Genomic DNA, 25,456 nt, shown 5'->3' on the forward strand with positions numbered 1-25,456 from the left:
TGCACGGTTTGTGGACAAAACATCTGACATTTGACACATTTGAGAACGTCATCATATCGAGGTTTGGGAAGCAACATTCAACATTTTTCCAACAACAATCGTTAGTTGCAGCCCTAATTATAAGAATAGAAATGAGGGTTTGAACAGGCACCTGAGGTCATCACTGTGATGATCAGCTGAACAAACACAGGGGGAACAGCAGCGACGTCCTCCAAACGTGACCAAAGTCTCCGCTCGTTTCCCCTTAAAATCAACTCTGCACGATCAGTAAAAGCCTGGATTTTCTTTTTTATTCATTTATTCGGGTGCGTCCAAAGATTGTCAGACCACAGTTTCATTAAGTTACTCCTGAAACAACAGAAACACAGACAACAAACGCTTCACATTTCCTCTACTTGTAACCCAAACATCAGAACGTACCTGTACCTGTAACATGAGGCGTTTAAACTTTGAGGAACAAACACTCAACTTTTTTTGTTTTACTGCTGAAGTACCACCGGTAACAGTGACTTGTAACCAAAATAATTGTAATTTTTAAACCTCACCTGTATTAAAACGTATCGTGGTAGGATTTGGATTAGGTTTTTGAAGAGGATCACATTAAAAAAATACACAGAAAAGGATGAAGAGCCATCACTTTCTGACTTCTCTACAAGAAAAATGTTCAAAAATCACTTTGTACCGGATCAGCTTGTACCTTCTAGTAGGCGTCCAGAACATCACAGTGTGTATGCAGGTCTGCATCAAGTGATACGTTTTTGTTTTTTTGAAGTGTGGTTGTTTGAGGTAATGACACACGTGTGTGTAAACCTGCCTTTATCAGTAACCTGTAACGTGTTATTTTGTGGCTTTTGGTGTTTGGAAAGACCAACTAATATCACAAATGTCACTTTAACTTCACTTTTCATTTGGATAAGGCTGTGTAACGATGATACAAAAGCTGCAACCGCATTCTTAAGATGTCATAAACCAAAGGAGGTGAATTATTTATTAGGTAGAGTCTTATGATAAGTGGCTTAAATTTGTTTTCCCCTTGTGTTCGCAGTGGTAGCTCTGTTTTCAACTCCATCAGTGGTTTACTGTGCTTTTAGTTCACCCCAACAATAGTAACAAGTACTGTGCATTGTTGTTGTTTTGACGCGTTATTATTATTGATAGTACCTCAGATTCTGTTCACGTATAATTCCTTCTTTTATTATTTTTTATGCACTTTTCACTGTGCGCTACGTACATTTGCGCTGGTTTTAAAATGTGCTGATTACTGGCTGCATAAAATAGTAAATTTTGCGAAATTTCTTGGAATAGCTGTAGCGTGGGTTGTCCTGATACTTGCTGCGGTAGTAGGTTTCCGTGAAACTAGTTTGTTAGCGCTAACTAGCGCTTCAGAGCGTTTCCAGAGGCACATTTCAAATGGAGGGTTATGAGATACATCTCAAATAAATTAACCCAATCCAAAGAAAACTCATGTAACGGCCATAAGACTCGTCTTTGGCTGCAGACGAGTGCTTCATTGTGCCTTATTTTTATGCAACAGCGTCACGCTGGCTTTTATGATGATGGATCACGTTCTTTATAGTGGTAACTCATCCCAAAAGTGGTTAGAGGTAAAAACAAATGGGGGAATAGGACCCCATGTTTCACTACTCCATACAACCACACTTAAAAAAAACCGAAAAAAAACCTTGAACTATCACTTTAAAAGTACCACAGGTATGCGCTTAGTAATCACTGTCTCCGACTGACCTCCTGTCTCCTTTCAAAGGTCAGAGGTCAGATGGGAGTGTTGGGCAAATGTCCGTTAGAGCCCGTGAGCGCTCCGTTACAGCCCGAGACGCCGGCCTGTCCACAGTGTGGACTCTGTCCAGTGCGTTTATTTAGACCCTGGTTCCCCCTGAGGGCCTCCTGCTCCACAGGGGTCCGTCTGTCCGACTCTCTGCTGGGAGTCACCGCGTGTGGGGCCGTCCTCCTGCGGCAGCGCTGCCTGATGACGTACAGCAGCGCGGTGATGAGCAGACTGACGCAGAGCACCAGCAGCACCGACACGACCACCAGCTCCTTCAGATAACAGGGGTATCGAGCCGACGGCAGAGGCTCCCCTTCCACAAAGTCCGACTCCTTCTGTCCAGATCCTAGAGTCCACAGGGTCACGTCGTTTCCCCGCTGCCTGGGAACACCCTGCGTGTCCTGAGTGGACTGTGTTGGCTCAGTGTCTTTTGGTTCAGGCCAAAACCCGGTCGTGTGCAGTCCAGGTCCAGACTTGGACACAGCCTGTGTGGTGAGCGTGGGCCGAGTCCACGGCCTGGTGTAGCTGGTGGTGGTTTGAATGACGGGGCTGCTCTTCTGTTTGACGTGATAGATGGCCATCGTTTGCTGGTAGCCGTTCTCCGTGGACAGGCAGAGGTAGTGTCCCAGCGTGGCGGGGGTGGCCACAAAGCTCAGGCTCCCGTCGCCTAGGTGCAGGTACAGGTCCGAGGACAGGCGGCTGTTGGGACGCTCCCACAGCTGCCGGGACAGCTTCGACGCCGCGGGACACTGGAGCCGCACGACCTCGTTCAGAGCCACAGACACCAGCTCACCTGTGGGACAGGAAGCTGACATACAGATTACAAGTCACCAAAACCCAGAATAAAACAGGAGCGACCAGTTACTGTGACGAGAAATCTTCTTAAATAACTACCTGATTTGTAGGTGCATTCATTACCACAAGGTGGCAGCAAAAGCAAGCATTTGGTTAGTGGACTGCACGCGTGTTTGTATAAGTGATGACATTTAAGAGGTTCCTTGAATGCATCTCGTTTGCAGCTCCACAAACAGTGAACCCCGCATTAGATCTCATGCGCTGGAGATAAGAATAGAATATTCAACAGAATATTCCGTTGAATATTCAAATAGCATTTTTTTTGTTGCCAAAAATGCCTCTCCCTACCTAAAAGGCAGGAAATCTCCTTTCTACAAAAGCAAAGCAGCCGGAGCTGAAGGCGGCGACACTAACCTGCAGACATTGTGTTTGGACCAAATCTGGCTCCGTGTGTTAACGTCACAGTGTTGCACGTCTCTTCTACATGTCCTCGCTCTATGTCCTGGGCTCTGTGGTGGGAAAAAGACAAAAAAAGAGTTACTATTATATATATATAAATATTAAGTCTTAACAATCTGCATTAAACCCCAAGTATTATGATAACTGATTTATCAATCTATCTTGATTTTCCAGCTCCTTAAATGTTAATATTTTATCGTTTCTTTGATCCACGTCACAAAGAAATGATTAAAACTGAAAAATGTTGGTTTGTGGACATTTGGGACCATCCTCACTTTGACCACCAACATCTTCTGGACCAATCAAGACTTTCCAGTGGCAGCACTTCAACATGAACAAGACGGCTTCATTTAAATAGGCGTGTTAGAGCAGGTGGTCGTACTCACACACTGATCTGAGCGTTGGACGCGTCCACACAGGCCCTGCTGCCAGAGTCCCACCCACAGAAGGGGTCTCGGGCGAGGACGCACTGAGCACAGGTCCAGTAAAAAGAGCAGTTTGCCGTTGGAAGCCTCACCACACCCTCCGACGTGCCGACGTAGATCACACCCTGCAGTGGCACAAAAGACATTCAATACGAGTCACACACACACACACACACAGAAATATAAAAACACACAGTTGCACTAAATGATAGTTTACCTTGGGTACGGAGAGCTTCAGGCTCTTGACCAACTGAGGCCGCTCAAAAACCTGGACCTCCTCGATGATATGAGCTCCACTCTGCAGCAACACTGCTTTGTGCAGGTAACCAGTCTCTGGAACAAGGGTTACACTTCATGTCAACACACGGGACAGACTCACCAAAACACAGAGTTAAAGGAAAAGATGAATGGTAAGAGGAACTAACAGAAACCATAGGCTTTCATTTTTGCACATCTTATTTCAATTATTTCCTATATTCCCGGACCAGGGCTAACCCAAGACCCTGTCCATGGTGCTGAAGTATAGGTTTGTAGGTTGTGACCTCTTTCCTCTGTTTCTGTCCATCTTGAGTTTTGTCTTGGATCTATAATATTAATTATACCATGTTGTACGAACATGGTTTTGTTTTACTGTTTTGTTTCTCTTTCTTGTCGTGTGATTTGTATTTATTTTACTTTATCTGATCCCGAAATCATTTTGGGATTAATGAGCTAAGACTAAAGATCAAGAATTCCATATCAGAGTGTATCCACTTGTGAGATAGAGATAGAAGTAGAGATTTGTTTGTCACACAAAACGGTGAGTAGCTTTGTTAACTAATTATATTAATGTATTTTTGACTCAGATTCACATCATTGAGGATTTTGTGGAAGAAAAAACTGACAGCATCATCTCTTCAAATGTAGCTAGCGCACAAAAAAAACCTGTGGATGCAATGATTAGAAGAAAGAAGTCAGTATATGAGAAGAATCTTATTATTTATGACTTAAAGGGACAGGTCAGAATCAGACCAGTGTGTGTTTTTCCTCAGAAAGCTGCCAGTTTCTGTCCATCCAGAACAATAAAAGCAAGTGTTGTTCGCTTTGACATTATCAACAAAGTTTGTCCAGTTGTACAAAAAAAAAGGAGGTGCCTGACCGACCTGTGAGCAGAAAGAGGACGGTGTACTCTCTGTTGTTGGCGGCCTGGACTCTCTGGACAGTCAGGTGACTGTACTTGTGCTCTGCAGACACCATGGTCAGACTTCTCCCGACGGGCCGCACGCTGTCGTCCGCCAGGAAGTTCTCTTTAACGAAGCGCAGGGCGTTGTCGGACGCGTTGTGAAGTCCACACTGGCAAACGAGGCAGGTAGACATTAGTACCTGTGCATTCCTGTATGCAGAATTACATTAGTTAAACTCTATACCAGGGCCTTTAGATTTAGAACATTTACCTCTCCTGGATTTGCGACCTTCTCCTGAACACGTGTGCTCCACTGCAACGTGTCTCGGTTCAGCACTTTGTAGTTGCCAGAGAAAACTGATTTGATGTCACTTAGGCGAAAGGAACACACCGCAGACCGCCCAGAGTTGACAGACCTGTTGAGAGACAAACAACATTAAAAGACTGATGGAGAATAAGAATAAAGACGCATGATTATGACAGTGAGAGAATACACAACAATGCTAATATTCGAGTGCTGTCACGGTTTGGCACGTGTGTCAAAAAGAAGGAGCTGTATTTGGAAGTAAATCCTAAGAGAAGCTTACTAACCACTGCGAGGTGAAGATGCCGTAAAACAGCGTCTCGTCTGCAGAGGCTCCCTCTGCTGGCGGGAGGGTGTCGATGTCCTGGATCACGTTATACGGGAGCTCGTTGTCCGCCTGGCACAGGAGCTGAGCTTTGGCGAACGTGGTCCAGCGTCGCTGCAGCGTCCGCTGACCGCCGACGTCGCTCTGACGCGGGAGAGGGAAGAGAGAAGGTGACGAGAACAGCACAGCACGACACAATCATGGCGGTTCAATCGCCGTGCGAGAGTTTCCCTGTACGAAAAACCCTGTTGTTTCATTCTTACCATGCAGATCTGAGACACGCGAGAGACGATGAATTTGTTGATGAAGTCGTACTCTCTGCCCACCTCACTGAAGAAGAAGTAGACCTTCTCCTCGTCGGGAATGAAACTGGAGCTGATGAAGGTCGGATCTGAAGGAAAAAAAGCGGTCAAGTATGTGAAACTACGACGGCAAACGGTCCGCGTTTACTCGGCCGACGACGGCAGACGACGCGCTCACCTTCCAGCCATCCTAACGTGTCATCCAGTTTCAGGTCGACGCGCCTGCCCTCACTGAGGTGTCGTGAGATGACCGGCCGGTTTCCCCTGTAGTCTGCTACCGTCCCGGTGTAAAGCTCCCCATCTGATACGCAGAGAGAAAACACACACAAGCTTTATGACGGGGTTTAAATCTATCTGCAAAACCGAAATGGATGTGTTGGATCCACCTGAGGAAACTCATGTACCACTGGCGCTACACGCAACACAGTTTGAGAACCATGGACCTGGACTATAACTGCCATTATAACAGCTGAAGTACATGGTAAATGGTCTGTATTTGTGTCGCGCTTTGACTTCCTCACCTACGGTGATAGCGGTGTTGCGCTGGTAGGGGTCGTAAGGGCAGCGACCTCTGCCTTCGTCGGGCCTGACGCTCATCGTTAACGTCTCCGAGTTCTGGGGAGAAAAAGAGGGGTTAAAGGTCAAGCTGACACATCCCTGACCCCCCCCAAAGTTAAACAAACCACTCGGCCTCCAAAAGTGTTTGCACAACCACACACGCGTACCACGTAGGTGCAGCGCGGACTGAAGGCAAACGTTCCACAGGCGTAGATGTGGGAGGCGTTCAGGAACTGCAGCACGCGGATGAAGTTTGGGCAGTCGGCCTAGAACAAGCACATAAAGGACACGTTGGATGTCGCAAACAGCGTGTTCCACAGCAGGACCTTTGGATTCAAGCCTTCAATGTTTACAGAAGATAGACTAAGACCTGAGGCTTTAATCGATACAGACTCACATTAACGGTCTTTATGCTTTAAAATGAGTGGAGTAAGGTGTGTGTGTGTGTGTGTGTGTGCATCGTTTACTTACCATTTCCTTGCCTTTCATGGAACATTGTTCCAGGTCTTTGTCTGACGGCCTCCAGTCCAGCTGAGATTTAAAAAAAAAAGAGAAGAGAGGCAAACTTGTCACAGCTGAACAAAGAAAAACACGACACAGCAGTCAATCATGGGGGAATACTTTGGCATTTTGTTCAAGTTTACAGCATAAGATCACTTTAAAAAGACTTAAAACGGGGTCTCTGCAGGTTTCAATAAGTCAAATTTAAGACCATAATGAATAAAATTTACGACCCATTTCAAATCCATACTGGCAAAAAAAAGTACAAAAGACATGAAGGAAAATTGGAGCCACAAATCGTTAAACTTGCAATTCTGCTTAGCTGTGGTCTTTCGTTAAGTTTTCTCCGCTGCTATGCTAAGCTGTAACACACCGAGGCGTGCACACAGCACACTAGCTAGCGGTGCTCGATAAATTCTCACCGGGCAGCACAGGTGACCTACTTTAGTTCCGTGTTGTAGTTATTGTTGTTATCGCAATCTCAAAAATAGAAACATTTCGAAACGAGACTGAAGTTTATGCACGTTTTAAATAAAAGTAACGTTAATAGATTTTTAAGACCTTTCAAAATCGTATTTAAGACCTTATATAACATTTTAGGAGAATTTTAGACATTTTAAGGCCTTAAATTCAAATGATTGGATTTAAGACTTTTTAAGACCCCGCGGATACCCTGTAAAAAATCCTGAAAACTTGCGTTAATCTCCAACATTGTAGTGGAAACGTGGAATTAAAGATGTCATAAAGCAGAATAGGGTAGACGATGAGCATGTTTTAGCTTTAGCGATGTGGGTTTATAATGTAGGAAGCAGCACAGGCCTCACGTGTACCAACATGAATGCGTTCCCACACTGGTAACCAAAACAAAAACACAGAGAAGCTAGGAAACACACACACACACACACACACACACACGGAGAGTGACGTCAAAGTTCCCTCACCTTATTCCTCAGCGTGATCACATCCTCGTGGCCGACGTCCAGTGCCAGCACAGCATCCCGGGCTCCGACATACAGCACGTCTCCGGCCTCGCTGAGCAGCAGCGTGGTGGTGTTGCTGACATCGTGGCTGCTGAAGCGGGTGAGATGTCTCCCGGGGTTACCTGACGGTCCACAGCAATTAACACTTAGGGTTTAGATGTTCCACTCACAACAGACCAAACAGAAAAGTTGCAGCCCTAAACAATTTGTTATTGGTTGTAATGATTTAGGCAGTGGAGAACGTGAATTCCAATTCCTTGCTTAACCCTCAATCTCAAAAATGCGCGCTCCCTCTAGTGCAAGTGCTGTCCAGATTCTGAGAAACATTAAGTTGAGGGCCAAGTTTAAGGGCTGTATCGCCCTCAATATTGAGATTTTCCGAGACCACCCTTGGGAGCGAGGGCTACCCAGAATGCATTGCGTGTTTTCACATAACAAAGATGGAGCCGAAAGCAGCGAAACGAGTACGCTACAAATGAAGTATTTTCTTTGTTAATAGAGATATAAAAATTATGAAAACCATTGTATTATCTTAGTTTAGGCCCATATTATGGATAACTGACGTCATTGTTGCCCCAAGTCGTCACTCACCGAAGGGAAAAGAGACTCTGGGAGTCAGTCGTGTCACACATGGAGACAGAAATCCCAGCAGGGCCACGGCGAAGGACAGTACGCTGTGAGTCTCCATTAAAACGGGACGAGGTCAGAGGGCGAGCGCTGGCTCCGAGCTTCACCCCAGACTGTCAAAGACTCGCTGGGAGTGGTGGAGGTCCGAGCTGAAGCCACATAGTCCGATTTGTAGAGCAAACCATCACTGGACCTGAGACACATACACAATTAGTCAGAACTAATTCAGACTCAAACCATTGTATTGAGGACATTTTGGCTCGTTAGCACAACGTCCAACTGGGAGCAGAGCTGGGGTCAGAACAAGGACCAGGTGGTGAGATTACATCTCCTCGCTGGCCTGGGAGAACCTGGGGATCCCTCAGTCAGATTTGGACATGTGTGGTCAGGAAGCTAGAGCTGCTAGCTTCTACCCCCCATGACCTGATCTCAGATAAGTGGTTGACGATGGATGGATGGACCATGAATGCAAGGATATGCTGTCATTGTTTGTGAGGACAATTTAGAAGGTCTTCTCAACGTCAAAGAGCGTTCTGTGGGTCATGTTCTCATGTAAGAACATTCTGACAATTCAAGAACATTTCAGAAGGTCTTCTCAACGTCAAAGAGCGTTCTGTGGGTCATGTTCTCATGTGAGAACATTCTGACAATTCAAGAACATTTCAGAAGGTCCTCTCAACGTCAAAGAGCGTTCTGTGGGTCAAGACTTGGTTTTAATGTTAGATTTAGGTCTTTCTTCATCCTGACAAGACACAACTTGTGTGTTCAAGTCTTTTCTTAATTTGTGAGGAAGAAAATGTAAGTTCAAAACAATCATGGTGAGGACATGCTGACATTGTAGGAGGTCCTCAGTGTCCAAGAGCTTTCTGTGGGTCAAGACTGAAGTAGAACAATGCAGATTCCTTACAAGTATCACAGCACAAATCTGTGAGTCTACTACTTCTGTCTTTGTTTGTGAGGGACATATTTCAGTTGGAAACGATCGCTGTGAGGACATTTAAGGAGGTCCTCTCAACTACAAAGAGATTTCTGAGGTTAGAGGGTTCGAATTAAGCCGATGCAAGAGTCCTAACAAGACTAGCCGCACAAACATGTGTTTGAGTGCGAGTGTACGTGTTGTGAAGACACATTAGATGTTCAAAGACCATTGTTGTTGTCATTTTGAGGACATTTTAGCAGGTCCTCTCAACTTCAAAGAGCTTCCTGTGGGTGAAGACTTGGTTTTAATGTTAGATTGAGGTCTTTCTAAGCTGGTGAGGACACATTTGGGTTTAAAACAAGCTAACATTTAGAAAGTTGAGAGAGTCCTAACAAGCTGCACAAACATGTGTTTGAGTGCGAGTCTACATGTTGTGAGGACAAATTTGGTGTGCAAAGACCATTGTTGTTTTGTACATTTTAGCAGGACCTCTCAACTGCAAAGAGCTTCCAGTGGGTCAAGACTTTGTTTTAATGTTTGATTTAGGACTTTCTTAGTTGGTGAGGACAAATTTGGGTTCAAAACAATCACGATGAGAACATGCTAACATTTTAGAAAGTGAGTGCACACGTGAAGACAAATAAGACCATTGTTGTCATTGTGAGGACATTTTAGCAGGTCCTCTCAACTGCAAAGGGCTTCCAGTGGGTCAAGACTTGGTTTTAATGTTAGGTTTAGGACTTTTTTTTAGCTGGTGAGGACAAATTTGGGTTCAAAACATTCACGATGAGAACAAGCTAACCTTTAAGAAAGTTTGAGTGTACACGTTGTGAAGACAAATGTATGTTCAAAGACCATTGTTGTTTGGACATGTTGTCATTGTGAGGACATTTTAGCAGGTCTTCTCAACTTCAAAGAGCTTCCTTTGGGTCAAGACTTGGTTTTAATGTAAGGTTTAGGTCTTGGTGAGGACACATTTGGGTTCAAAACAATCACGATGAGAACACGCTAACATTTTAGAAAGTTTGAGTGTTGTGAGGACAAATTTGATGTTCAAAGGCCATTGTTGTTTGGACATGTTGTCATTGTGAGGACATTTTAGCAGGTCTTCTCAACTTCAAAGAGCTTCATGTGGGTCAAGACTTTGTTTTAATTTTTGATTTTGGTCTTTCTTAGCTTGTGAGGACAAGTTTGGGTTCAAAACAATGACGGTGAGAACAAGCTAACAGTTTTAAGTTTGAGAGTACACGTTGTGAAGACAAATAACACCATTGTTGTCATTGTGAGGACATTTTAGCAGGTCTTCTCAACTTTTTTGAACGCAATACGTGTCTATATTATGTTATTAGCCCATATTAAGGTACAAAAACCATTGTTGTGGGGACACATTGTCATTGTGAGGACATTTAAGCAGCTCCACAGTCCTTTCTGAGGCTGAAAACCTGGTTTTAAGGACTTTGTTTTTTGTCTACGAGGGTCCTAGCATGTGTGCGCGTGAGGGACAGATTAGTAAAGTGCGTCACGCTGACGAAACACGTGGGGGTCAAAGTTCACGTGTCCGCGTCCACGCTGTGTGTTGATACAAGTGTCGTGTACGCGTGTAAATGTGCCCGTCGTGTCCCGCCGCTTCACCTCGATGCTCGGATTGGAGTCGCTCCTCTCGTCCGTGCGACGCTCCGCTGCTGTCGGAGGTTAAAATCCTCCAGCTGATGCTCAGATGTGATGATACATGTGCGGCTCCGAGTGTCCTCCGTCACCGCAGTCGTCAGTGTCCCCCCCGTCACTGCTCCGGCACACGGCTGTAGGTCCGGCTCTGTCCGTGCTCCAGTGAAAAAGTGGACACGAGAGAAAACGTTAGCCGGTGAACACAGAGTGCTGACCGCCACAGTTGAGCCTCTACTATAACAACAAAGGCTGCGAGAAAGAGAGTCTCCTCCCGTTCCACGGTTCTACTGTCTCCAGGCGCCACCTACCGGCGACCGCCACGCACTACACTACATAGGCCGCCCTCCTTTTACAAAGGCTTTTACGGTACAACAGTAAAAAGCCTGTGAATATACGAATCAAGCTGATATGGAAGGATATCGACATCCGGTTTTCAAAATAAAACACAGAAATCTCTGAAAGCACATCCTTAAATGGGAAAAATAAGAGACCCAATAACTTGACTTTGAGCCTGAAGTATAAAGAGAAGTCTCTATAAATTCTCAACAAAAGTTGTGTTCAGCACATTGATATCTACACGTGTAAATAAGACATTTTTACTGTACTGTTCTAGAGCAATTTCAAATTTAAAGTCTCTCGTTAGCACCTTTTAAGAGTCAAGATTCAAAGTGTTTATCGTCATATGCACTGTAAATAAACAGGGTTCCCTATACAGTAAAATTCTTAATTTGCTGTCCACCAAAACCCTCCAAAAAAACAGCATAAAGTAGAAAAGAAATGGTATTTAAAAAATAAAAATAAAAAAAATCTCAAATTTGAGATGCAATAATAACAAATGTTACCGGTTACTGGTTTGTGTTCAGGACATCTGTGACTGCTAGCATATTGGAAATCAGACATTTTGACTGTACCGTTTTAGATCAATTTCAAATTAAAAGTCTCACATTAACGCCTTTTAATAAAAAAAATCTAAAATTTGAGATGCAATAAAAACTAAATTGTCCATAAATTCTGTCCAGGACTGTCTAGTTTGTATTCAGGACATCAATGACTACTAGCATACTGGACAATTTTACTGTACAGACTTAGAGAAATTTCAATTGGCACCTTTTAATTGAAAACAAGATGCAATAAAAACAATTTTTTGTGTCCTACTATGTTGTGTTCAGGACATCTACGACTTCTAGTATACTAGAAATCAGACATTTTTACTGTACAATTTTAGAGAAATTTCAAATTAAAAGTCTCACATTAGCACCTTTTAATAAAAAAAACCCTCAAATTTGAGATGCAATAAAAACAAAATTTACCATAAATTCTGGCCAGGACTGACTGGTTTGTGTTCAGGACATCTATGACTGCTAGCATACTGGAAATCAGACATTTTTAATGTCCAGACTAAGAGATATTTCAAATGTCCCACACTGGCACCTTTTAATTGAAAAAAAGATGCAATAAAAACAAATGTTTTTCATAATTTCTGGACATAACCTACTGATTGTGTTCAGGACATCTACGACTACTAGTATACTAGAATTCCGTTAAATACAGTTTTAGAGAAATGTCAAATTTGACCATTCTGAGTACAGGAATTAGTTCATGTAAAGCCTGCTCTGGTGTTGTTGTGTGACACATCTGCATGATTAGTAAATTTGCTCCTGTACCTGGATGTTTTTCCTTGTTCTCTGTCCTTTATATGAAAAATCTTCTGACGTTGGTTCCCACCAAGTTATCTCAGTGCTTCTGATTCGTCCACGTACAGACGAGCTGTTTCTGCAGAACTGGTCAAAGCACAACAACATCTACACACAGCAAGAGGGTTTAGATGTTTTTTCGCCAGTCCGTTCATCTGTTTATTCTCAATCCACCTTTATCCTAGATCTCAAAATATCGACCAAGAACTGAGCCCCTAACCACCAAGCCACCAAACTGTGACGTTGTAGACTGACCTGTAGACAGGCTCGGTGGTGAGTGCAGCAGGGAAAGGAGAAGGTAAGATGGCTAATGAGGAGAAAAGAAGATTGGAGAGGATTAGCAGTGACCTGGAAACAGCCATGTGGTAACAGGCTGTGCGCGGCCTCCCAGCATCAAACGTGAAGCTGCTGGCAAACAGGAATATATCACGAGACAGAGAGTGAACGCACAGAAATGTACAGATACATACATTTATGATGATCTGGGCAATCATGACATGAGATTTTGGACATTGTCATACCATGATATAGCATATGTTTCTGTTTAAAAAAAAATTATGGCATTGAATCAAATACTTTTCGACTCAATTACCATAATATTTTGAATTAAAGGTGCATTATGTAATAAATCTAAAGCAACTGGCCATAAAATCCTCCTAATATGTCACAGAGACTCAGGAATAATGTTCATATAACAAACAGAACTCACCAACAACAACAGTACAGACAAAATATTTGCATTCAAAAAAATATTTTGCAGACTGCAAATCCTGTTTATGTTTTGAAATCATGCAGTCAGTAGAGTCTCAGCTGCTGAGCAACCACGGGTTGCCAGTTACGTCAGAAAACGAAACCAAAAAGACCTCTGTATTTTGAATTTGAATGCAGTAACAGTTTTTGGCCACGTTCTTACATATGGCACCTTTAAATACTAACTAAAAATCAGAAAACGTTTGTTGCTGCAGAATTGTACCATATATAAATATATATATATATATATATATATATATTTTTTTTTAAATACATGTAAATATCTATTATTGAACATTGAAGTATGTAATAGAGATCACAAATGGTTAGAATATAGACATTACTGTATTTCTTAAGATATTTCATTTTACGTCAAGTCACGTATGTGTTTATACTGTTGTTGATTACATTTAGCAGGAAATATAAAGAAAAGATGTCCGCGTACATGCTATTTTTTTAATTCTATACACTCTTAGAAATAAGGGTTCCAAAAGTGTTCTTCTACAAGGGCTGAGGTTCTACCTGGAACCATTTGGTTTTTTAAGGGTTCCTGGTAACCATTTTGATCCAGAGAACCCTTTTCTGAATAAGGGGTTCATTTATAAAAGGTTCAAAAAGGGTTCTCCTATGAGGACAAGCCGAAGAACCTTATATGGTTCTACTTAGCACTTTTGTTTCTAAGAGTGTAGTCTACACATTAAGTGACGAGACAAACCCTCGTAACGTTTAGATGATAAAGTGTGCGCTCGTAAAACACATCCATCATTTCCATGGTAATCTAACCAAATGTGGATGTAGACGTGGTTCTCTCCTCTGTCCGTCCCAGAGTTCACTTCCTCTTCACTTCAGGAGACACTCGCAGCGATGCTGAAACCCCGTGAATTTCTTCTCATTGTTCAGCTGTCTTTCACCGCCGGTAAGTTCACCGAACCTTTAACAACGGACATCTGAAATTGAGCAATACTGTTTAAAAAAAGACTCAGAAGTCATGGAAACATCTGCTTTCATCGAGGCGTGTTTCAAATGACATAGTGTTGCTTTAATGTCTCTCTTTCCATATGGCGTGTTATATGGAGCCAAACAAAAAAACACAACTAAAAACAGACTGTGGCAAATGGAAAAAAAAAGAAGAAAATCCTGCAAGCTACAGTACATATTAAATTAAAACAATGTGCTGAATTTCAGATGAGAAAACAATTTCACATGAATGGTTGCTTTAAGTGTTTCCTCTATTTACAGATTGGGGTGTTACGCTGAATCTTGAAGGAAACAGGTGAGACTCTGCACCTCGTCACTGTTTGTCAGCCTGTGGGTCATTTTCATGGCAGATATGTTGTCAGGTCAGGAGGCAAAGCACAGGAGCAAATATTCAAATGAAAGATAGCCGAGCGAGTTCCTGAGTTTCAGGGGTTCAGACGTGATAAAACATGTCAAAATGACTGCTGTCCTTATATCAGAAGTGACACGACTGAAGCTGAAGGTTCCTGATGAGAAATAACTGTAAAAAATAATGCTTTAACTCGCCATCCAAGATATGGCACCATATCAGACACATGTCACACATTAAAGTGATAGTTCGGAATTTTGGACATAACACCTATTTTCCAACTCAGCCGGTGTGATGGAGACGTCTGGAGACGTTTTCAAGAAATTTCATTCAGTTCTTCTAGTTGCCGAGTTCGCTGATGCTATGGCTAGCGCAAGTCAATGATACAAGTTAGCATGGCATTAAAAACACGCATACCGACTCCACAGTGCACCCGAGGCAAATCAATTGTAACGGCAGACTATCGATGTACATATCTGTGTTGATAGAATGCTAACTTGTATCATTGACTTGCGCTAGCCATAGCATGAGCGAACTCGGCAACTAGAAGAACTGAGTGAAATTTCTTGAAAACGTCTCCAGACGTCTCCATCACACCGGCTGAGTTGGAAAATAGGTGTTATGTCCAAAATTCCGAACTATCCCTTTAAGTATATTACAATTTCTACTTCCAGGGCACATCCTGAGATGATTCCACCCAGGTTTGACCTACCGCTCTCTCCAGATTCTCCAGATTCTGCAAAGTGGCCGACAGATCCCTCAGAGAGTTTGAGCCACAACGACACACCTGAGACAAAAATAACATCTAACCAACAATGCGATAATGAACGCAGAAACGAGATTATAGTCATTATGGAAGAGGACCCTGTCGTGACTGAGTCGGCCGTTTACCTGTACGAGAGGCAAGCCGGTGCATCTGCTCTGCTGAGGTACAAGAAGGGGGCGCTGCATGTTCTCAGAGGAGGACATCTCCATCCCATCCATGGAAATCACGATGTCATTCTGGTTGGCCATGGCAGCACAGAAGGAGGCTCAGTCCGACTTGGTGGTCACAGCTTAGAGGAACTTGCCATTTTTGTGTCCGTCTTAAAAACCCAAAACATCTTGGGTCAACTCAGCACCGTTAGCCTCATCGGCTGCAACCTTGGAAATGACGTAGAATTCGCGCTGCGGCTTCTTCGAGTTCTCCGATCTCTGGGTGTAGAAACAAAGCTGCACATGTACAACTCCTTGCTGTCCGTTAGCTCTGACGGAAAGACGATGACATCAACTGACGGAGTCTGGAGGTCTCATGACCTCGGCAGGAGAGTCGCAGCTGAACTGGACCACAGTGGTGATCTTCTGACCAGGGTGGAGCTCGGCTGTGCAGGCCCCGTGTTCCCCGACTACCAAGGCCACGCGTTGTATCTCCAGGCGTTCGATTGGCCGAGGCAACCTCAAATGTTTGTGCCGATGGAGCTGCGGAAAAAGTACCCATCCATCGACTGCCTGGAGGGCCTTACCTGGAGCTTGTTCTTCGAGGAGAGTGAAAGACGACGTGCTCCAGACTATGTCCCATACACTCAAAGACAAATGGAGGCAGTATGGCTCATGGAACCAGGACTCAAAGAACAAGAAAGAATCGTCTTTAAGCATATCGTAACCATCCAGGACCTTCTAGTGGAGATAAGGTACCATGCCCGAGAAGAAGTTACACCAGGCCTTTTTTATGTCCTCAATGATTGTATTTACAAAGTACACAGTAAGAGTCTCAGAGTAACTATCGTAGGTAAGTTCATGAGCGCCGATAACGCAGCAGAGATCGACTATTTCCTTCAGAATTTTAACAGGCAGCAGAACGAGTCCTCGCTGCAGGAGCTCAGACTGGGGCTCAAAGCGTCCAAATTCAACGACTTCTGCCGACAGACGTTCCAGTACCAGCAGTGCACCTACAACTGCGAGAGATGGGGCCGCTACTTCATGGCGGCGGTGTTCTCGGCGTCCGTGCGCAACTTCAGGACCTTCTCGCTGTTCCTCATGAGCGTCATAGGCTGCGAGGTGGGCCGCTCGCGGGGCGCCGACAGCCGCCTGTGCGAGGCGTTCGTCGAGGACGACCACCCCATGGTGGCCGAGCAGCCGCGGCCCGACCGCGCGCGCCGAGGGTTCTACGGCTGCGCGGTCGACAACTACGACATGGCCCCGCAAAACGTTCAGATCTGGCTGGATCAGGTGGTTTCGAAGGAAAACGAGCTGTACATCAGATCCGAGCAGATCATGACCGCGGTCGACCACGACGAGCAAACGGAACTGGCCATATTCGGAAAGGTCAAAGTCATGAATAAGTACGTGTTCTCTTCTTATCTGGAATTCTTTCGCGGTACGCCGGAAGGGAGGAAGCTCAAGACAGGATGCACTCCCACTTTTCAATGAGAATCTAAACGATAGAAGCATGTGATCTTGAAAATGTGAGCATAAAAAAAAAACACAACAATGAAAAAGCACGTCTGGTTATTATTGGTGGTTTATTACATGATTTTTTTTTTTCTTATAGTGTCACAAAGGTCAGATTACAGAGAATTACGAAATATAAATACATAGAGAATGCAGAATCACAGAGGACGAAGCGTCGCTAGCAGAAGACTTAACAAAAGCACACATTCGGGAGATGTTTCTGTTTGAGATGTCAGGAGATTTTTTTAGCGTCACCGCGTTAACCGCCGACGCCGAGGCCGCGACAGATAACTACAAAGCAAGAATGGCCGCAATAGCGTCTGCGCAAAAGGGAGAAAGAAGAGATTTCTGAGATAAATGTTTTCAAAAGCGTCTGGAAAAAATACACAGCAGTTCCTCTACATTTCAAATCTTCAAATCGTGTCGCATGAAGCGCCCGCATATTATTTATTATGAGATAGCATTTCTGACGTGCAAAGTTGGTTATACTATACGACTGCGTTTAAAAAATACTGTATACTTTATACTAGTGACATGACCGTTGCAAAGCGAGTGAGAGAATGGACACTGTAAGACCATGTTCTTGTTCCCTTCCTTTCTAAATTTGCATTTCATTCGATGGAGTCCACCTTTTTTTAATAAAAAAAAACAAAAAAAAAACAACAACAACCAAACAAAAACTGTTTGCACTCGTCACACCTGGAGCTTTGAGCTGTTGGGTGATTCAGTGGCGTAGGTGTGAAACAACTTATGGGTGGAGGAGGATCTGTTGGCATTATGAATCACCAGGTAATAAAAGAAAAGAAATAAAAGTAAAAAAAAAAAAAAATGATCACAAATAATACGATGAGAGTGACAGTGATGATGCCCAGCAGCCTTTTGCAGCAGTTGATTCAGAATCAGATAAAAATGAAAAGTGTCAGATCAGCTAGTCTGGTTCAATGTGTGTCAAACCGGTCTGACGACTTCGACAGGCAGACGTGTTCCAGCCCATTCAGACCGTTAATGAGTTGTGCTTCAATCCCATGAGCCTTCACTCTACGCGGGTGTTCTGGCTCTGACATACAGGTGGTTTTAAACATCGCTTACAGTTACGATAGAAGTGAAGCGGACGCTCTGTGTTTGATTGATTCTTACAACAACAACAACAACAACGCAACGATCGATCTATGCGAGACACGTGAAATTTAGACTGATGCAAAGGACGCTGGGCGGGTTCACTGTCAAGAAACATAACGTGTCAAATGTGTTCAATTGCAATCCTATTTATCGCGGGAACCGTTTGCTGTGTGCAGACAAGACTTTGCGTTCCCCCACATCCCGTCCCCCCCCCGTGTGTGTGTGTGTGTGTGTGTGTGTGAGTCGTTTACTGGGTTTGAATTCCAGGGTTAGAAACATGCTTGCTGACGACGCGTCGGGCCGAAAGCCGGGGGGGTTCTTCACAGGACGGCGCACTTGCATAGGTTGCCCGCCATCGCGGGGGCAGCGCTGAACTGTTTACCGGCTAGTTCCTGGATAAAGCCCCAGAACTTCTCGAAAGAGATGCCCTCTCCGTCGCCTCCACCCATCTTCTGCATGAGAGTGCTCATCGCCTGTTCTGAGAGAAAACCCTGTGGGAAAACAACAACAAAGAGTTCAGCTGACAAATGGGAACCCGGTGACCTCATCGTCTCCTTATAAACCCCACACAGGTGCAAACACGTTCCTGGCATTTTCATCTGTGATGTGTTTTCACATCAGAGCATAATGGTGGAGAAAAGCCAAATCTACAAATGACAGCGTGTCAAAAAGTAAGAGGCCAATCGTCACTTTAACCCTAGAACACTATAATAAATTCACATACATTTATTTGCTCGGGTGAAAACCAAACCCGGCAATGGTGTTCTAGGGTTAAGAGAGTAATGTATTCCTGGATGTTTCCCCGTTTCAAATGTGCAACACAAGGCTGGGGAATGAAATAAAACGAATGGAATGTTGCACAGGTGAAGAGGCTGATTCAGAACAGGCGGTGATAAACATTTTCAGCATGAAAGGAGCATCTTTGAAAGGCTCAGTCATTCACACGTTAAGGTGGAAGAACCAAGAATTACCTGTATGAGTTTCTGTCCACTATTTTCAATCAAATTTGTAATAAATAATCACAAAAAGTCATGTTTAAAAGTCACAAAGTACAATTTAGGTGAACGATGAGAAAGAATACTAGGCGGTTAAGTGGGCGGGGGTTATAAATGTGGTCTGCTATTCTTTCACCATTTAAAAAGTCCAAACAATTGTGGCAGGACAGTGTATTTTATTCCTCTTACATATGCAGGATAACTGAATTTAGTCCACACAAACAAATTCTTGCAAGCTGTGGCTCATAGCTCCGTGACTTATAGCTAACTAATCACAGACCAGGACCATGGCGGCTGAAAACCATCATCAGATGCTCCAGTTCTGAAATTCTGATGGTTTAGAGCAGGGGTTCTCAAAGTTTTGATACCTGAGGGTCAATTTAGGAACCCAACATTGGACTGAGGGCCGACAAAGGAAAAAAAACAGAACGAAAAAAAACCATTTGTAGTCATTTTAATGACCAGATTGCAGTTTTACAGTTTAGCGTTAAGTAATATAAACGTTAATATAATGTAATTTAAGCATTAATATAATAACGCTTTATAATTTACTGGGTAATTACCCAGTATTTTGGCCATTGTTCTTACCTTCTAATTACAGGTTAATTCCAAGTAACATATTTCTGTTACCATATATTTACTGGGTAAATAGCTAGTAATTGGGGGCTGTAGCTACCTGCTTATAACCCAATAATACACTAAAATTCACCATATAGAAACCAGGTAAATACCCAGTATTTTTGTTTACACTTATTGGTCTGTATCCAGTAATGTCCAATAAACATTTAACAAGCTTAGTAGCTCCTGGATTAAAACTATCAACTGTTCATTGCGGGCCGCCAGAAATTTTTCTGCGGGCCGCCATTGAGAACTTTGAGAACCAATGGTTAGAGTGAGCAGGACACATAGATTCACCAGCTACTACTTCTATAAGGACAAGTAATACGGTTTAAAAGCAAAAACATAAGAGTATGAGGTGTGAGGTGAGCTTTGCTGCCACGCCCAGCTGCTGGAGGCAGCGGCAGACTTGGCTGAGGCTGAAACACATGGGGAGACTTGACGCCGGCACTTTTACCTTGGCCATGTTTGGCAGCTGGGAGGACAGCATCCCTTTGAATTCATCAGCTTTCAGGGTTGGACTGTTGTCTTTTGAGGCGCCATGGAACTGGGAGACCAGTGTTTGGATGGCATTCTCTAGCTCGGAGCACTGGATTAGAGAGAAAAAAAAAGACATAAGTACAGTTATACCACTCAGTACACTCAACAAATGTTATTGCTATTGGGTTTCTGCCCCAAAGAAAACAAATGCAGATATTGACCAATGAGAAGAGAGCATGGACTTTTAAAAACAACCAACTGGATCAGGTTTGGCTACCAAGTGACTCCGCCCACCCGTCCCCCGAAGCATAAATTTCAGTTGGGGGTTTTATTTGTTTACTACAGCAGATAACTCAGCCACTGTGTACGACTACCAGTTCAACAGCAAACAGACACAATGGTGAACCAATGAGCCAAGATTGGAGAACCAAGTGTGAGCTGGCGTAGTCATTTCTTTCCCCAAAAAAATAATAATATAACATGACAAGATATTCCTTGGATACTCCCTACCCAAGAAAGTTAGATAAGGGAAGCCCAACTTTTGGATAAAACAGTTCCAGTCAGGTACGGTTTGCCCTTTAACCGGAGTTTATGTCGTAAAACTAAGGAACAGGTTGTAAAAATTGTTGTCTATACAGTTTTATAACCGAGTTGACAAAGACATCTAGCCATGGCTTTTGACTGTGTCACATTGGCAATCGGTTCAGATTCTTAGGGTCACGATTCGATTCAAAAATTCATACAATGCATAGTGTGTTAAGGCAAATTATGGCATCAAAACAGTACAGTTTCAATAAGATAATGTGATAATGTGATCACACAAAGGCAAACTTAAGACAAAAGTTGAGATTTATTCATTCAAAACAAATAAAAACTTACTTACTGTACAAAAAAAATAAGTTGCATAAATAAAAGCTTAGGCTAGCTACCCTTTTTCGCCCAGAAGTTACAAAAATAAACTGTACACAAACAAATGGTTTTTCAAAATAGAAACTTAAAATATATATAATATATATATATATATAATTTTTGAATGATGGATGATTAGAATCGAGATTCCTATGTGAATCGAATTTTCCACCACCCCTATATTTCAGAAGTGCCATCACATCGTGGGACTGCAGATGTAAATAAGCCCAAGGCTAACGCTTGTGTAATGCATCAAATGGTGACATTTATGTTTTTAATTCCACGCGGTCCCTTTCAAATCAAATCAAATCAAATCAAATCATTGTCTACCACTTTATCCTCCACATGAGGGTCACGGGAGTCCCAGCTGACATACGGTGAAACATATGGAGCTAATCAACAACTCACTCACACCTACGGTCAATTGGCAGTGTCCAATTAACCTCTACATGTATTCGGACACGTGGGAGGAAACCGGAGAACCCCCCGGAGAAACATGCAAACCAAACTCCACACAGAAAGGCCCCAGACTGGGACGCCAACCAGCAACAGTGCTACTGAGATGGAAAAAAAAACCCAGTATTTGTCAGAACATTCTAAAAATATCCCTTTATAAAGTTATTTTAATGGATTTGTTCACAAAAAGGGGCATGGCCGAACCAGTCACATGGGCTATTTTTGTGAAGTGTTCTCTCTCTTGTGGCTCCGTGTTTGGTCTCCACTGACTCCACCAACAAGGCCACAGCAGCCGTTTACAGCTGCAGTAATTGTACTGTAACTGTGGAACTGTGTTCACCAGCTGTTCTCTGGACCGTGCCAGTCTGCTGTAGTGGACCATGGTAACTTTTCACAGCTGTTGCCCTAGAAAACGATGCTACTGAGGTGGGAAGTGGTACTGATGGACGACCAGCGACCAACGCTATGGATTTTAATATCCATAATATGGATTTTAAGATGGCGGCCTTCCTGTTGGGTTTCTATCATCACTTTCCACATATGTGTACTAATATTCGTGAAATTTTCGCAATTATTTGCCCCTCTCATATCCAATTCTTTTCACCAAACCACATTCAGACACAGTTTGGGGCGTGGGAAAGCCTTTCGGAAACGTGATTAATTTGGCGGAAAAAATAAGAATAACTCCTTCATTGTCAACAGGGTCCTCCTCCGCACCGCTCAAGACTCTCACCGCAAAAACACAAAAGCTTCTCCTCACACTGCTGCACACTGGTAATCCTGAATGAGAACTGGTTTCCTCGCAGCCATCGGTGGAACACACTTCTTCAAGTCTTGCTACAGTTATTCAATACATGTGGGCCAACAGCTTTGTCAAAAAAAAAACCACACCCTTTCTGACTGATACACCACAAGCTGCTGCAAGCCCTCCTCACCTAAAAGTAAAGACTCTCCCAGACAGCACCACAACCCTGAACACACACACACACCTACAGTATATACGTTTGAATGTGTACACACACCTCTTTATTTGAAGCTGAATGATGCATTTGGTGTCTGAAATCGATCAAAAAGACTTTAAATTTCACAGTTTACTTTGTACAGCAAAGTGCATTCAAGGATTGACTTTTTGTGATTTGTTTCAGTTCAAACAAATAAAACTCCCAGTTTTTATTGGCCTTTCACCACACCTTAGTCTCATTTGCCTGCAGCTCTGAGATCCAACACAGTCACTTCAGAGGCTAAAGGCCTTTATCATTTATTTATTATCTGGAAAAAACTGAGTGGACTTCTTCTGTACAGGGTCGGGACAGCATATGACAACAATGAAAACTACTCAATACGTTGATTGAGGTGAATTCCACTATTGGAATAATCATGAATGGGGGAAATTGTTGGTATTTCACACCAGTGACTTGAAAATGCTGCAACAAACCGATCCTCATACTTTCTTATTGTTTTATTTACACCTCTAACAGGTATTTCGATCATATTTACAATTATTTCAATATTATTAAAAACACATATAACATCCCAAACACTCCTGTCAGCACTGTAGTGAAAGCTCCGCCCACCAAAACACCTTAGTCGTATATTTTTTGTATAACATTACAGCATTTTTGGTAGCATTAGTTCATCCTTTTCATCCATACACATTAAAAGTTAAAAGTTGTGGCAGCGGGAGGCAGCTGTGGTGCAGTGGGTCATTTATTTCCAACCACGGGGGTCAGGAGTTTGATCCCTGGTTCCTCTCTAGGCTAAATTCAGGCGTGTCCAAAACCCCTGGGCAAGAGACAATTAACCCGAAACTACCAAACATATCCAGCCACAAGTGTACATCTGCTGCTAATCCCAGTGCAGATTATTTATTTATTTATTTAATCATAATTTATCATTTTACTAGGGCTAGGGTTTGTCTTCAATAACACAGCTATAATGTACTTAAATGTGCCATATGTAAGAATGTGGCCAAAAACGGTTACTACATTCAAATTCAAAATACCGAGGTCTTTTAGGTTTAGTTTTTCTGACGTAACTGGCAATCCGTGGTTAGACGGCGGTAGGTGGCGCCACGTGCCAAAACATGATTTCCAAACACAAACATGATTTGCAGTCTGCAAAATATATATTTTTTAAAGTAAATATTTTGGCTGTACTGTTGTTGTTGGTGAGTTCAGTTTGTTATATGAACATTATTCCTGAGTCTCTGTGACATATTAGGAGGATTTTATAGCCAGTTGCTTTAGATTTATTACATAATGCACCTTTAATGTAAATAGCATAAATTAGCAAGTTCACCTTAGGGCCCCATAAAGGCTTGGGCCTCATCTTCAACATGTTAGAAGTAGTTTTTCTGTACAATCACGTTCATATTGTGAACTATTTTTCCGTTCAGTATCAAAACAAACACTTTTAATTTGAAATAATGTGAAATATCGTCTTAAATCGTATTATTTCACTGTATTCATGTCAATGTTTTCAGCTCATTTGAGTTTAAGGGATCGTGTGTGTTCTTTTTTAAATCTAAATTGAAGTGTTTTTGGCACAGGGAGCAGGAACAGGAGGACAGGCCTGACATGAGGCCCTGAACATGAAGTCACCAGACCAGACTGAGGCAAGGCAAATAATGAGGAAGGTCTGAACTTAAAGAGGATGTCAGTGAGTGAGCGAGTGAACAATCCTGGGGCCCACACCCACACTGTGTGGAGTGTCGGTATCACACACACACACTGAGGACCAGCATTTCCACTTTTTAAATCAACACAATTACAAATATCTTCATGAATGACATCTATAAAGAACTACTGGGTGCAGTACCATAAAATATCTGCAGGCGGAACCGGGTTTTGTACCAAATTGAGGACCTCTGTTAAAAAAAAAAACCAGACTATAGCATGTTTACAACCTAAGGAAGCGATTTCAATGAAAACAAATTGAGGACCGGCCAAAATGTCCTCACTTTGTAAAAAGGACCTCACTTTGTTGGTTAAAAACCCCTCACCGGTCCTCAATATGCCACAAGTACAAGAAAATACACACACACAAACTGTGCTGATCTGGGTTCAGTTTCCTGAGCCTTCACAGGAATGACAGCACAGTCTCAGGGAGGGGCCGCTGGCAGCTCGTCTTCCCCGATTTACTCTGGTTTTTCCCCCCCAAAAAAAGTAGCTGAGCGGACACAAACTGAGCGCTGACACAGCAAAACGTCCACATATACGCGTTTATATCCGTGTTTAACACCGGGAGAGTTTGGAAAAAGTACACGTTAACGTCGCTCTCTCTCACTCCCTGCGTGTCACTTCCCAAACTTCGTCCATTTGGAGAAGAAGAAGAAGAAAAGTGCGCGTATTCTCGCGAGAGAAGGGGAAACAAAAAAACACACCCAAAAAAGTTGTGCTTTTCTGGAGTTAGCGAGCAAAGCGATAAAATGTTAAAAGAAGAGTTTTTAAAGTTCTTACCTGAGGCATGTTGACTGGAAGTGTGTGTGTTTTTTTTGTCTTTTCTTTTGTGGCTCGTTCTGCTTCTTCTGCTGCTGCTGTGTGTGTGTGTGTGTGTGAGAGTGTGTGTGTGAGTGTGTGTGTGTGTGTGTTAGCTGCCTCTGTCACAGCTGGCTTCAGTCCTGGATCCTCCCACAGCAGGAGAGGGGGAGAGAGAGAGAGAGAGAGAGAGACATTGACACATACAGAGAGAGAGAGAGAGAGAGAGGACAGGAAGCTGAGAACAACATACCTCACTTCAAACACCACCACAGCCTGGACACTCACATGCCAACGCCTATACATGAGTCAAACGTAAAGGTCCAGCGTGGAACGTCAAATAAACAGCCCATAATATGTACTTGTACAGCAAGAGCTTTTGCCTTAAAGAGGTCCT

At 43.1% G+C, this 25,456-nt stretch overlaps 2 protein-coding genes across 2 annotated transcripts; both read right to left on the bottom strand.

Annotated features, from left to right (window-relative positions):
• Positions 1-1,770: 1,770 nt before the first annotated feature.
• Positions 1,771-8,282, bottom strand: sema4ab (sema domain, immunoglobulin domain (Ig), transmembrane domain (TM) and short cytoplasmic domain, (semaphorin) 4Ab; the record flags this gene model as incomplete). The annotated part of the gene is made up of 14 exons (XM_083899446.1): positions 1,771-2,591; positions 2,993-3,087; positions 3,424-3,587; positions 3,680-3,795; positions 4,605-4,794; positions 4,896-5,040; positions 5,216-5,397; positions 5,517-5,644; positions 5,734-5,856; positions 6,077-6,170; positions 6,281-6,379; positions 6,585-6,644; positions 7,556-7,716; positions 8,186-8,282. The coding sequence occupies 14 exons, from the start codon at positions 8,280-8,282 to the stop codon at positions 1,771-1,773; spliced, it is 2,475 nt and encodes an 824-aa protein (XP_083755572.1).
• Positions 8,283-17,725: 9,443 nt separating this feature from the next.
• On the bottom strand, positions 17,726-25,157 carry s100v2 (S100 calcium binding protein V2). Its single transcript, XM_083899453.1, has 3 exons — positions 25,042-25,157; positions 20,196-20,327; positions 17,726-18,616 (listed from the first exon to the last, which is right to left on the bottom strand). The coding sequence occupies exons 1-3, from the start codon at positions 25,048-25,050 to the stop codon at positions 18,446-18,448; spliced, it is 312 nt and encodes a 103-aa protein (XP_083755579.1). The 5' UTR covers positions 25,051-25,157; the 3' UTR covers positions 17,726-18,445.
• Positions 25,158-25,456: the final 299 nt, after the last annotated feature.

The sequence above is a fragment of the Microchirus variegatus genome (assembly GCF_963457635.1).
Source record: "Microchirus variegatus genome assembly, chromosome: 13".
Lineage (NCBI taxonomy): Eukaryota > Metazoa > Chordata > Actinopteri > Pleuronectiformes > Soleidae > Microchirus > Microchirus variegatus.